General features: G+C 45.2%; 1 protein-coding gene across 1 annotated transcript; it reads left to right on the top strand.

Moving 5' to 3' along the window:
* The first annotated feature begins 9477 nt into the window (after window positions 1-9477).
* Window positions 9478-10441, top strand: LOC125538656 (PLAT domain-containing protein 3). The gene is made up of 2 exons (XM_048701921.2): window positions 9478-9634; window positions 9721-10441. The coding sequence occupies exons 1-2, from the start codon at window positions 9593-9595 to the stop codon at window positions 10234-10236; spliced, it is 558 nt and encodes a 185-aa protein (XP_048557878.1). The 5' UTR covers window positions 9478-9592; the 3' UTR covers window positions 10237-10441.
* Window positions 10442-12805: the final 2364 nt, after the last annotated feature.

Here is a 12805-nt window from a genome sequence, read left to right as displayed (position 1 = left end):
ATGCACACGCACTTAGTTTCTTTTGTTGAGCTTTCATACATTTATAGCTCTAGTGCATCCGTTGCATGGCAATCCCTACTCCTTGCATTAACATCAATCGATGGACATCTCCATAGCCCATTGATTAGCCTCGTTGATGTGAGACTTTCTCCTTTTTTGTCTTCTCCACATAACCCCCATCATCATATTCTATTCCACCCATAGTGCTATGTCCATGGCTCGCGCTCATATATTGCGTGAAAGTTTATAGGTTTGAGATAACTAAAGTATAAAACAATTGCTTGGCTTGTCATCGAGGTTGTGCATGATGAGAGCATTCTTGTGTGACGAAAATGGAGCATGACTAAACTATATGATTTTGTAGGGATGAACTTTCTTTGGCCATGTTATTTTGAGAAGACATAATTGCTTAGTTAGTATGCTTGAAGTATTATTATTTTTATGTCAATATGAACTTTTATCTTGAATCTTTCGGATCTGAATATTCATACCACAATCAAGAAGAATTACATTAAAATTATGCCAAGTAGCACTCCACATCAAAAATTATCTTTTTTATCATTTACCTACTCGAGGACGAGCAGGAATTAAACTTGGGGATGCTTGATACATCTCCAACGTATCTATAATTTTTGATTGCTCCATGCTATATTATCTACTGTTTTGGACATTATTGGGCTTTATTATCCACTTTTATATTATTTTTGGGACTAACCTATTAACCGAAGGCCCAGCCTAGAATTGCTGTTTTTTTGCCTATTTTAGGGTTTCGAAGAAAAGGAATATCAAGCGGAGTCCAAACGGAATGAAACCTTCGGGAACGTGATTTTCTCACCAAACATGATCCAGGAGACTTGGATCCTACGTCAAGAAATAAAGGAGGAGGCCACGAGGTAGGGGGCGCGCCTACCCCCCCCCCCCAGACGCACCCTCCACCCTCGTGGGCCCCCTGTTGCTCCCCCGACATACTTCTTCCTCCTATATATACCTATGTACCCCCAAACGATCAGATACGGAGCCAAAACCCTAATTCCACCGCCGCAACTTTCTGTATCCACGAGATCCCATCTTGGGGCCTGTTCCCGAGCTCCACCGGAGGGGGCATCCATCATGGAGGGCTTCTACATCAACACCATAGCCTCTCCGATGAAGTATGAGTAGTTTACCTCAGACCTTCAGGTCCATAGTTATTAGCTAGATGGCTTCTTCTCTCTTTTTGGATCTCAATACAAAGTTCTCCCCCTCTCTTGTGGAGATCTATTCGATGTAATCTTCTTTTTGCGGTGTGTTTGTTGAGACCGATGAATTGTGGGTTTATGATCAATATTATCTATGAACAATATTTGAATCTTCTCTGAATTCTTTTATGTATGATTGGTTATCTTTGCAAGTCTCTTCGAATTATCAGTTTGGTTTGGCCTACTAGATTGATCTTTCTTGCAATGGGAGAAGTGCTTAGCTTTGGGTTCAATCTTGCGGTGTCCTTTCCCAGTGACAGTAGGGGCAGCAAGGCACGTATTGTATTGTTGCCATCGAGAATAACAAGATGGTTTTTTTTATCATATTGCATGAATTTATCCCTCTACATCATGTCATCTTGCTTAAGGCGTTACTCTGTTTTCATGAACTTAATACTCTAGATGCATGCTGGATAGCGGTCGATGAGTGGAGTAATAGTAGTAGATGCAGGCAGGAGTCGGTCTACTTGGCTCGGACGTGATGCAAATATACATGATCATACCTAGATATTCTCATAACTATGCTCAATTCTGTTAATTGCTCAATAGTAATTCGTTCACCCACCGTAAAATACTTATGCTCTTGAGAGAAGCCACTAGTGAAACCTATGGCCCCCGGGTCTATCTTCATCATATTAATCTTCCAATACTTAGTTATTTCCTTTACTTTTTACTTTGCTTTTATTTTACTTTGCATCTTTATCACAAAAATACCAAAAATATTATTCTATCATATCTATTAGATCTCACTCTCGTAACTGACCGTGAAGGGATTGACAACCCCTTATCGCGTTGGTTGTGAGGAGTTATTTGTTTTGTGTAGGTACAAGGGACTCGCGCGTAGCCTCCTACTGGATTGATACCTTGGTTCTCAAAAACTGAGGGAAATACTTACGCTACTTTACTGCATCATCCTTTCCTCTTCAGGGAAATCCAACGCAGTGCTCAAGAGGTAGCACTAACCTGCCCATCTTCCTGTTCATCCTGTTCGGTAGCTGCGTCAACAGGGTCTTCGTTGTCTTCGGCACCTTCCGGGGTGTTATCTTCTCTTGTGCTTGTGTTGCTATCTTTACTGTGGCGTGACTTAGAGCGGCGCCGCTGACTCCGGCGTTTCGATTGTATCTCAGGAGGTTTATCCTCAACTGGATCTTCTTTGTCATCTCCGATGTTCTCCTTTGGTGCATCCACCATGTATACATCGTACGAGGAAGTGGCCGTCCAGCATCCGGTGAACGGCGGGTCCTGGGCCTCTTCTTCTCTGGCATCGTCGTCCATACCGTCTAGGTCGTCGGAGCCATAATCGAGCATGTCAGTTAAGTCTTCGACAGTGGCTATGAAGTGGGTGGTGGGTGGGGAGCGAAATTCCCTGTCATCAGCTTCTAGTTCGAACCGGATATAGTTTGGCTGCGAACCGCCCGCTAAGGATATATTTTTTTAATGAGTTTAGCACGTCGCCCAAAGGCGAGTGCTGGAAGATGTCTGCGACGCTGAATTCGAAGATCGATAAATGATCAAGTTCGGCGTCCGCGGACTCACATGGTTCGAAACTTATTGCCGGAGACGAGTCCGAAGTTCCGGTGACACAGATATCGTGTGAGGTTAAGTCCATGTGCGGTTCCAACGCCGGGGAATCTGTGGACTCCGTGGTGGGGTTGAGCCTCCGGTCCTTGGATGGCGCAGTATGCTCCGGATCTAAGGCCAGAGCGGTTACAGGAGCTATCTCCTAGATGTGGTCCAATGACAGATTTAGGTCATGTCCATCGGGGTGATCAGGAGTGGTTGTCGCGGTCTCGAATCCGGTGAAGATGAAGTCTCCACGGATGTTCGCAACGTAGTTCAAGCTCCCGAATATGACCTGGTGGCCAGGGGCGTAGCTATCGATCTGCTCCAGATGGCCAAGCGAGTTGGCCCACAGTACGAAGCCACCGAACACAAAGATCTGTCCAGGGAGGAAGGTATCACCTTGGACAGCATCGTTGTTGACGATTGAAGGGGCCATCAAACCTTTTGGGGACGGCACAGTGGAACTCTCAATGAAAACACCAATGTCGGTGTCAAAACCGGCGGATCTCGGGTAGGGGGTCCCGAACTATGCGTCTAGGATCGATGGTAACAAGAGACAGGGGACACAATGTTTTACCCAGGTTCGTGCCCTCTCTATGGAGGTAATACCTTGCGTCCTGCCTTATTGATCTTGATGAATATGAGTATTACAAGAGTTGATCTACCACGAGATCGTAATGACTAAACCCTAAAAGTCTAGTCTGGCTATGATTATGAGGATTCGACCTATCTACAGACCTAGCCCTCCGGTTTATATAGACACGGGAGGGATCTAGGGTTACACAAGGTTGGTTACAAAGAAAGGAATCTTCATAGTTGGTCGCCACGCTTTCCTTCCACGCCAAGGAGAGTCCTATCCGGACATGGGTGGAGTCTTCGGTCTTCGTATCCTTACGGCCCATCAGTCCGGCCCATATCAATAGACCGGACACCCGAGGACCCCTTAGTCCAGGACTCCCTCAGTCACCTTTATTGAAAATAGTCTTAGGGGACAATTCTTTCCACTTCACAAGAGTCTTCAAAACAAATGATCACATGTTTATTAATCTAACAAATTATATGAACACATGACTATTAAAATATGTTGACATGAATACAACACAATATGAAAACGTGACATTCTTCATAAATGAACTATAAAATAAACAATATAATTATTAATTAATATATCGAATATAAACTCAAGGTGTGCAATCACACCAAGAAAAGGACCATATCATTTAAATATAAGTTCCTCAACTTTTTTTGACCCACAAATGGTAGAACAATAGTTCTATGGTAAATTTTTCATATAACTATAAGCAGAATGTTACATGGGGGGAGGAGAAAAAATAGAAGTAAATAAAAAGAATAGGAATGGAAACACGAGTATTAATTAACCAGTGCATGCTGTGGGAAAGAAATGCATGTTTATAGATTATTGACTATCCACTGGTGGAATAAACATGCATACTTCTCCTTTATTTTAACTTGAAGCAACTTGAGGTCTTCTTTGAGAGAGTACCTCCAATTTTGAATGGTTGGCCACTGATCTTTAAATTTATTTCCATTCCTTTGAATCCAAATATTCCAACATTCTAGGGCTACAATTTCTATGGTAAAAGGTTTCGGCAGTTGATCAACAACTAGCATGATGTCTTCATAGAAAAATGTGCCTCTATTTTTATTGGGAATCAATGAATTCCAGCAATCCTGTGCAAAGTTGCAGTCCCACAACAGATGCATAATCGTACATATAATCATTCAAAACATACTATTATTACATCTAATTGAAATCCTTAATACCTAATTTTTACATATCTCGAGCATGGAATTTCACTTTTCTATCTTCAAAAAAATTTCAAACACGGGTCCTTCATATCTGTTGCTTACAAGAAATGTACTGATGTTAAGACCTACCTTTTTTCAAGGCAACTTCAACAATCAATCAAAATTGACTCATGTCAACATTCTTTTGTATTTGATAAATCCATTCAAAACACCATGAACATGATCCACCTTTAGTCTAGACTCTGAATTGTATTTTCATCCTCATTCTCTAGGATTGAGTCATCTCCTTTAGTTTGATAATCTGAAATCTCTGCTAGATATCGATGTCATGCTAACTTGACCTAGACAACAATTTACATCACTCAAAGAAAAACTCAAGTCATTATAGCAAACCAATAGTTGTATATGTGAATCATATAAATGTTCCTCAATATGTAAATATATTGAATAATACATCCGCATACTAATATGTTTTACCCTATGTAACTTAACTGAATACTTTTTATAACATTCTAATACTAGTAATGATAGTATTTGAAACATTAAACTTAGCAAGTTATTTCAATAAAAAATTATATCCATTTAGTAAAAGAAGTTAAATCACCAATATAATCAAATAATCTTATGTTTTAGTACCAAGAACTTAGCTCATGACTCATGTATCGTTAAGTATGAGTGCACATAACTAACATTTCCATTTTGACATGTGTAAGTTTCTGTCTATCAAACTAACTGCAATACATTTACATACGTAAAAGTAGTGCCTTCATTTTTATTTGCGGTGTAAGCTTGCAAATAAAAAATATGGAACTTCTGCACACACAACGAATAGTCTGATCGTCCATTGCACGATGGCCTATCTAGGGATGTGTCGCCCTCTATTGCATGCATGGACGACTTCATTGGATCGTCGTGCAAAAGTCGTGTGCACAGTGTCATGTATATAGCATTGCTCATCAAAATATTAGATACCACAAATACTGAATACGTCCAATATGTGAGTTCTTGGAAGAGATAAAGTGACTACAAGGACAAACAACTACTAGCATAGACAAAAATAATAGGATTCAACACATACTAAAAATACACAACACTGTACAACATGAAACTTGAATGCAGATCAAATACAAGAACAACTAACATATTCACAGAATAGTTTGGTTACACCTTTGCTCCTCCTCTTAATATGCTTCACCTCTTTCAATCGCTAAGAACATAATCAGTTATGTCCCTTTTGTTGTACACCATTGCTGCTCGAGGACAAGAGCCCTTGAACAAGAACAACCGACTAGTAGAACAAACAACTTGCCAGAAGAAGAAAAACACGAATCATTTTTCCACAACCAAGCCATTCCACTTCATGCATCCATTGTTTATAAATATATGTGTACCCATTTCATGGGGCCCACACGACCAAATATATCGCTTTCAAGTTAGAAACATATTACAAATATTTGCTAGGGGCTATACGAGAAGAATATATGACATACATAAACATTTTTGTGAATCGTAGCACATATCAACGGCCCATAATATGCACTAGATCATGATTGGCACGCGTTGCTGCGCTCGTCTATTTTTGCAATGGAATGGTAATAGTTTACATAGAAAACTGCCCGAAAGATGGTTGTAACATTTTGTCGAAACTTAGGCAATATGAATAGTTGAGAAAAAAACTTGGAACGAGCTAAATTTAGATCTATCTTCAGTTAACTAATCTTGTCGTCCTCAAGTACACAGTGCATAGAACCAAAATAACCGGTAAAATGGGTGTAGTACAAAGTAGTAATATAGAGTAGCAACATGACTGGGCCAGAATAGAGCAACACAAAATGTCATAAGATAAACACTTCATACAGTAAACGGAAAACCAAAGCTTGAACAACAATTGTGTGGCATGTCATCTTGGCAACTGGATCAAGTGTTTCCTACAAAGAGGAGAAGAACCATTAAAAGAATCGGAAATGTCTCGCAGCATACATGTAAATTTCAGTGTTCTTGCATGCCGTGGAATGGTTAAGTTGGGTACATTATCTATATGAAGTATTTAGGTTTACTTGATTGAAGGAAGTGGAAAAGGTGGATCAGAAGACATCACTATCCAGAGTAGCAAGAACCAATTGGAAACATACCAGGAATGTTGAGATAGTTGGAGTTAAACGCTAACAAACAATAAACAAAGATGCCAATACAGAACAACGGGGGATAAAATGTAAATGAGACATGCATACAGATGAGCAATTGTGCCTACAGTTTTCTTTTGAAACTCTACTTCATATCCTCCTTTAGTAATAACGAAATAAACTTGCAAAAACTCAGCTCGGCTGGAAACCAACATGAACAAACCTATGCGCGACCAGGTTGTAGCAGGTTAGTAGCAATGCCTAATACAACAAAAACACAAGAAATAAATTGCAGAGCACAACCAGGAAAACCATTACAGTATGATCAACATTTTTCCATTGATTGACAGGTATTGGTCCCAATCCTTGCACTCTCTAATTGTTTCCCTTTTTGTTTAGTGATATCTTCAAGTTGAAGTACAATTCCCCTATAGAAAGTCTAATATGTTGGGAATTCAGGCACCACTAACATAACATGTACATATTCCATGCTAATCGGTACCATTCAGATAAATATGTCGTCGTCACCCATGTCAGTTTTAATACTCTTTTTAAGAAGGGATTCCACACCGATTTTACTAACGGAACCATAGAGATTCAAATTACCAATCGAAAACAACAAACTAAAATCAGAATTAGTTGTTTTCACCTCTACGGAACAATCACATTATCTGAAACTCACATTGTTGAACTGGTCTGGAAAAACCATCTGACAGCAACATGATGAAAGTCTGGTCACCCTTTCTTCGGTGACACCTTCACTCCTTCAGTACATATAAACTACAAGGCAACTAAAAACTGCACAGAGTAATAATAGAGTAATAGACTCCCAGCCCTTTTTGAATTCTTATCTTCATTTGAGATTTCTGTATTCTTATCTTCATTTGTGATTTCTGTCGTCTCACGTGATGTCCTGTGAGCACAGAAGCAGCCTCTTTTCAAGCAAATAAACTATTATTATCAGAAAATAAAAACTTTAGTTAAAATTTTTACATGGATGCAATTCATAAGCTATTGCAGCAATACAGAACCAAAAGAAAGAAAGAAAAGACACGAAGCAAGCAAGTATAGCAGATGTTTCAGATCAAACCATATGCGGATTGAAGAATTTGTGAACTGGAGAAGTGTATCGGAGCTCACCAACAACCAGTCATTGAGGTTTTATGAGAGGTGCCGATATAGTAACACGAGGACGAGGTGCTCCAGGTAGAAAATCCCTCTCGATCCGCCCCCATAACCCTCTCAGACCGGTGGAGTACCGCAGCAGCCGTCTTGATGGCAGCGCACCTAGGGACAACAGCTGCACCCTCGGGCCTAGTATTTGGCGGCAAGTAGCAGAGGTCCAGCAAGTTCGACAAGAAGGGAACATGAAGAAATCATGGAAACGAAGCTGTAGGAAAAGGTTGAAAGAAAAAAGAAACACACACGTCCATTTACTCACAGTCGATGAGTGGCGCACATCAATCGTGATGAATGATCCTTGCGGATTGATTGCCTCCTTCCTCCTGTAATCCTTGCAGATCAGTTTCACTCTGCTTATGTCACCCACAATCAATCTTCAGTTTCAAGGAACATTACTCATCATCTACATGCATCACCCACAACCTAACCTCCCCAGGGACCGCATCAACCGATCGAGGCAGCGATCGGCGCCTGTGCAGTTACGTCTCTTTTTCTTAACGTCTGATAATATTTTTTAAGAGGCATCTTAACGACTGAGAAATAAACAGACATATGTTACACCTTAGCCCATTTGGCCCAAATTCACAGAAAACGCCCGAAATAGTTCCCGAAGCAGCGGCCCACTCCAATTGATCGCTATGTGGTCAGCTTACAGAGACCATGGGGACCAGAACGACATCCAATGGCCAGCAAATGCCAAGACAACAGATCGAATGGTGAAAACCTCAAATGGCCTGACAGGGCTGGATTACTGCACAATTTTAATGTCTCTAAATATCCGTGTCTTGTGTGCCTTAAATAGTCTCTCAGTGGCATGCGAGCTTTTCTTGAGAAAGAGGAAAGAGCACATACGCATAGTACCCTTTTGTAAAGAAATATAAGACTTTTTAACTCATTATTTTAGTGATATAGAAGTTTTTATATTAATTTAAAGAGGTACTACATTTCATTATCAGGCCCCGCGATAATAAAACCTATGAATCTCATCGGTGAACTTATTATACGTACATGAACCATGGACACCTACTAGGTGCTGTCTTCGTTTACTCCGCGTAACTGCTTAATGAATGCACTGCCAGCCGACACTTCTTCGCCGTGTGACATGGTGACACCTGCCTAGTGTCACCGTCCTGGCCAACTACTCCAAAACACGTAATACACGTATATGATCCACACATCAGCCATTGAAAACCTTCTCCTTAAACGTGTCTTCCAGATAAAACAATACTTGACTTGGTCCGGCCAAGAAAAAGAAAACATCTAAATTTCTCGATGCCTGGCTTGCCAGTTGCCACCACTCCAGCCCAGCTCCATACCTCTTACGCGCATACAGCGAGCATCACTCGATATACGTATTTCTCAAAAAGAAAAAAGAAAAACTCGATGTAGGTGTACGTATAACTTGCGAAGCTGCCCAGATTGGATCCGAATCTGTCTCGGCCGCTACGTGATTCACGTGGCCGTAGCAGTGTATCGTGCAGGTTCCGGATCTTGTCAGACCTGTACATGTTTTTTCAGACACTTCTATAAGTTACTATTACAAATATATATAAGCTCGGAGAATATGCCACATTGGATTCTCCTAACAAAAAAAAATCAACTCCCCCAGCTACTTCCCCAAAGTGTCACTGTCCAGTGGGTCCACCCTCGATCCCCTTTATAGCGCCACGCCTTATCGTTCCCAGTCGCTCACTTCCGGATCGAAAGTCGCCGGCCATGAAGCTCTCCTGCCTTCTCCTCGTCTCCTTCTTTGCCGCGGTAAGCTCTACCACAAGCCTCTCCCTTCTACTACTTGTTAAATCTCCGTATCATTTCTCACACCATGTATCTCGCTGGCTAATTAGGCGTACGCGTCGTCGGAGAGAGCGATCGCGGTCGCGGGCGCCGGCGGCCTCTTATCGGACCCGGAGCAGCAGTGCGTGTACACGGTGTACGTGCGGACGGGCTCGATCTGGAAGGGCGGGACGGACTCGGCGATCGGCGTGACCCTGCTGGGCTCGGACGGCACGGGCGTCCGGATCGCCGACCTGGAGCAGTGGGGCGGGATAATGGGCGCCGGCCACGACTACTACGAGCGCGGCAACCTCGACATCTTCAGCGGCCGCGGGCCCTGCATGGAGCGCGCGCCGTGCTGGGCGAACGTCACCTCCGATGGCGCCGGCGCGCACCACGGCTGGTACTGCAACTACGTCGAGGTCACGGCCACGGGGCCCCACATGGGCTGCGCGCAGCAGCTCTTCACCGTCGAGCAGTGGCTCGCTACCGACGCCTCGCCCTACCGCCTCTACGCCGCCGTCGACAACTGCGGCGACAAGCAGGCAGCTGCCAAGGGCCACGAGGCCAGGGCCGCCGCTCTGTGAGAAGTCTATGCACGCGCCGCGGCATAGCGTGAACTGCACCCGTGCGATAGACTTATATTGTTGTAAAGCATGATACGATTTGATCGATGTGCGCGATTCGCTTTGGCCGGCCTCTTGTTAGCATTGACACGCCGGAAATAAAGCCAGCGTTCGTTGTGTTCTGGAACGATCTGGTTGGAGTCAAATGAGGATGAGTTGTCTGTTAGCCTGTCAGTGTCAGTTCATCAGCTCTCGGTGTATACGTCTATTTATCATCCCGGTCTATGTTCGATCCTCTGTTTCTGGCTATACTATTATACTATTAGTCCAACTCCACCGCGCGGTCCCATCTTATCCTGCCCCATCCGATTGAGGCAAAGCGGACATATCCCACGGCCCAGCGCGCGACAGTCTGAACCTATCTGATCCGTTCTATATTCGGCCAACCCATTTCGAGCGCAAACATGTGCGGGTTTGAGTCGCAGGGGCAGCAAACGGACACGTCGCTCGTCCGTTTCGGGGCCGCGTGGCAGGCGGCCACTTACCTCCCACCAGCCAACATTAATGCGCACGCGCGACCGGTTCCACCTGTCATCCACCCAGCAAACGGCCGCCATCCTTCTTAAATGGGAAACCGTGGACCGGTCGTCGTCCACACTCCCCACTCCAGCCCTCAATGCCCCCTCGAAACCCGACACGCCCCAAACCCTAGCTCTCCCTCTCCCCGTCCTCGATCTCGCCGGCTGGCCACCTCACAGCCATGGGGTTCTGAAACTCCGGCCGCAAGGGGAAGCACAACCGCGAGGCTGGCTCGTCCTCGGGTCGCCGCCGCGGCTCCGTGAAAGAGGAGCCCGCATCACCACCGCGTCGGGCCCCTGCGCCTGCCCCATTCACCACCGGCCCTACGGCCGGCGGCGAGCGCGACCGGCAGTACATCAACGCGGATGTATGCTGGCGTTATTGGAAGACGAGGACGCCGCTCCCGTGGAGCGACGTGCACCCCCCTCCCCCAATAACTGGCATCTCTCTCCCCGGGTGCCGATCCCACCTGTTCCGACGAGCGGCCATGCCCGCCGCCAGGAGATCAAGCGCCGCCGCCGCCTCCTCCCCGACGACCTCTTCTACGACCCCAGGTACGCCCCCGACTCCGGGCTCTGGGACACGTGGTTAAGGGATGAGCACGACGTGCGGTGCGCCTCCTTCTTTGTCGGCACCTCGACAAGGACGCGGCGGTCACGTCCAGAGCGCGGAGCGGCTGCTCCCCAGGTGCGCGGGCGGATGCGGGTGCGCGGCCTCATGACCACGTCGTCGCCTTCACCATCTCCGTTGCCACCACCACCTCCTCGCATGACAGCGGAGGAGGAGGCCCGGCTCATGCAATGCGCCATGGAGGACTCCATGAGGACGCACGATGAGCGCCAATGGGCGGGCCTCGAGGAGATGATGACCCTCTTTGCGGCCGACGATGTCGCCATCCCCGAGCTGGAGATGGTGAGGATGGAGTAGTGATGGAGGAGGAGCCCGTGGCTGGGTTCCATCCGGGCCTCGTGGGCCAGCAGTTGAGCTGGTCGTGCATGGCTCCGGAGATGGCCGACGCCGTGGGGGGCGTGAACTGGTGCCCCACGCCGCCGCGGTCACAGGAGCGGGAGGCGTCGCCACGGGAGGAGGTGGTGCAGGCACCTCCCGCCTTCCAGCCCGCCCCGTGTACCATGCACTACCGTCCCACCTCTGGACGCCGCCGGACTACGTCGACCTCGTCAGCGACGACGACGACAACAACGACCACTGGAGACGGCGACGGCCACGACATCGACGGGCACTGTAGCGATCAGACCTCAAACAGTCTGATCTCTGTGCTCCAGTGTCATCCCTGGATCAGTAATGCTGACACCACACAGTACTCGGAGGATTTATAACAGAGTAGCAATCACACACTTATTACATCGAGTGTCTCAAACGAGAACTTATTACAATAAATATGGCTTAAGGCCATCTAATAACGATAACAACGGAAGGCTTGGAAGATAAGTGAGTCCATCAACTCCAACAGCATCACTGAGTATAGAACCACGACCTAAAGACTCCTTAATCGTCGTCTGAAAAGTCTGCAACATTAACGTTGCAGCCCGAAACGGGTCAGCACATGAAATATGCTGGCAATGTAACACATAGAGAGTAATGGAATGAAACAGCTATACTATATGCATATTTGGCTGGTGGAAAACTCTATGGTTACAGTTTTGCGTAAAGCCAATTTTTCCCTACTTCAAAGGAATAAATTTAATTACTATCATGGTAGTTGTTAAACATTGAGAATGGTTGACAGCATTCTCAATCCCAATTAAGCATCATCATTGAACAAAACCCAACAAAATTAATTTAGAGTAACATGTTGAGATTCACATGATAATCCAAGTACTAGATACTCAAGATGTCCATAACCGGGGACACAGCTAATCATGATTAGTTTATTACACTCTGCAAAGGTTTGCGCACTTTTTCCCACAAGACTCGATCGCCTCCGTTTGGTTTCTCGCACTACAAGGTGTTTGAGAAGACGGATGACTGAGACATAGTCTTTCAGAAGTGC

This window comes from Triticum urartu, chromosome 2A (assembly GCF_056163025.1).
Source record: "Triticum urartu cultivar PI428250 chromosome 2A, HENAU_Tu73, whole genome shotgun sequence".
Classification (NCBI taxonomy): domain Eukaryota; kingdom Viridiplantae; phylum Streptophyta; class Magnoliopsida; order Poales; family Poaceae; genus Triticum; species Triticum urartu.
This window is presented reverse-complemented; position numbering and strand designations above follow the sequence as displayed.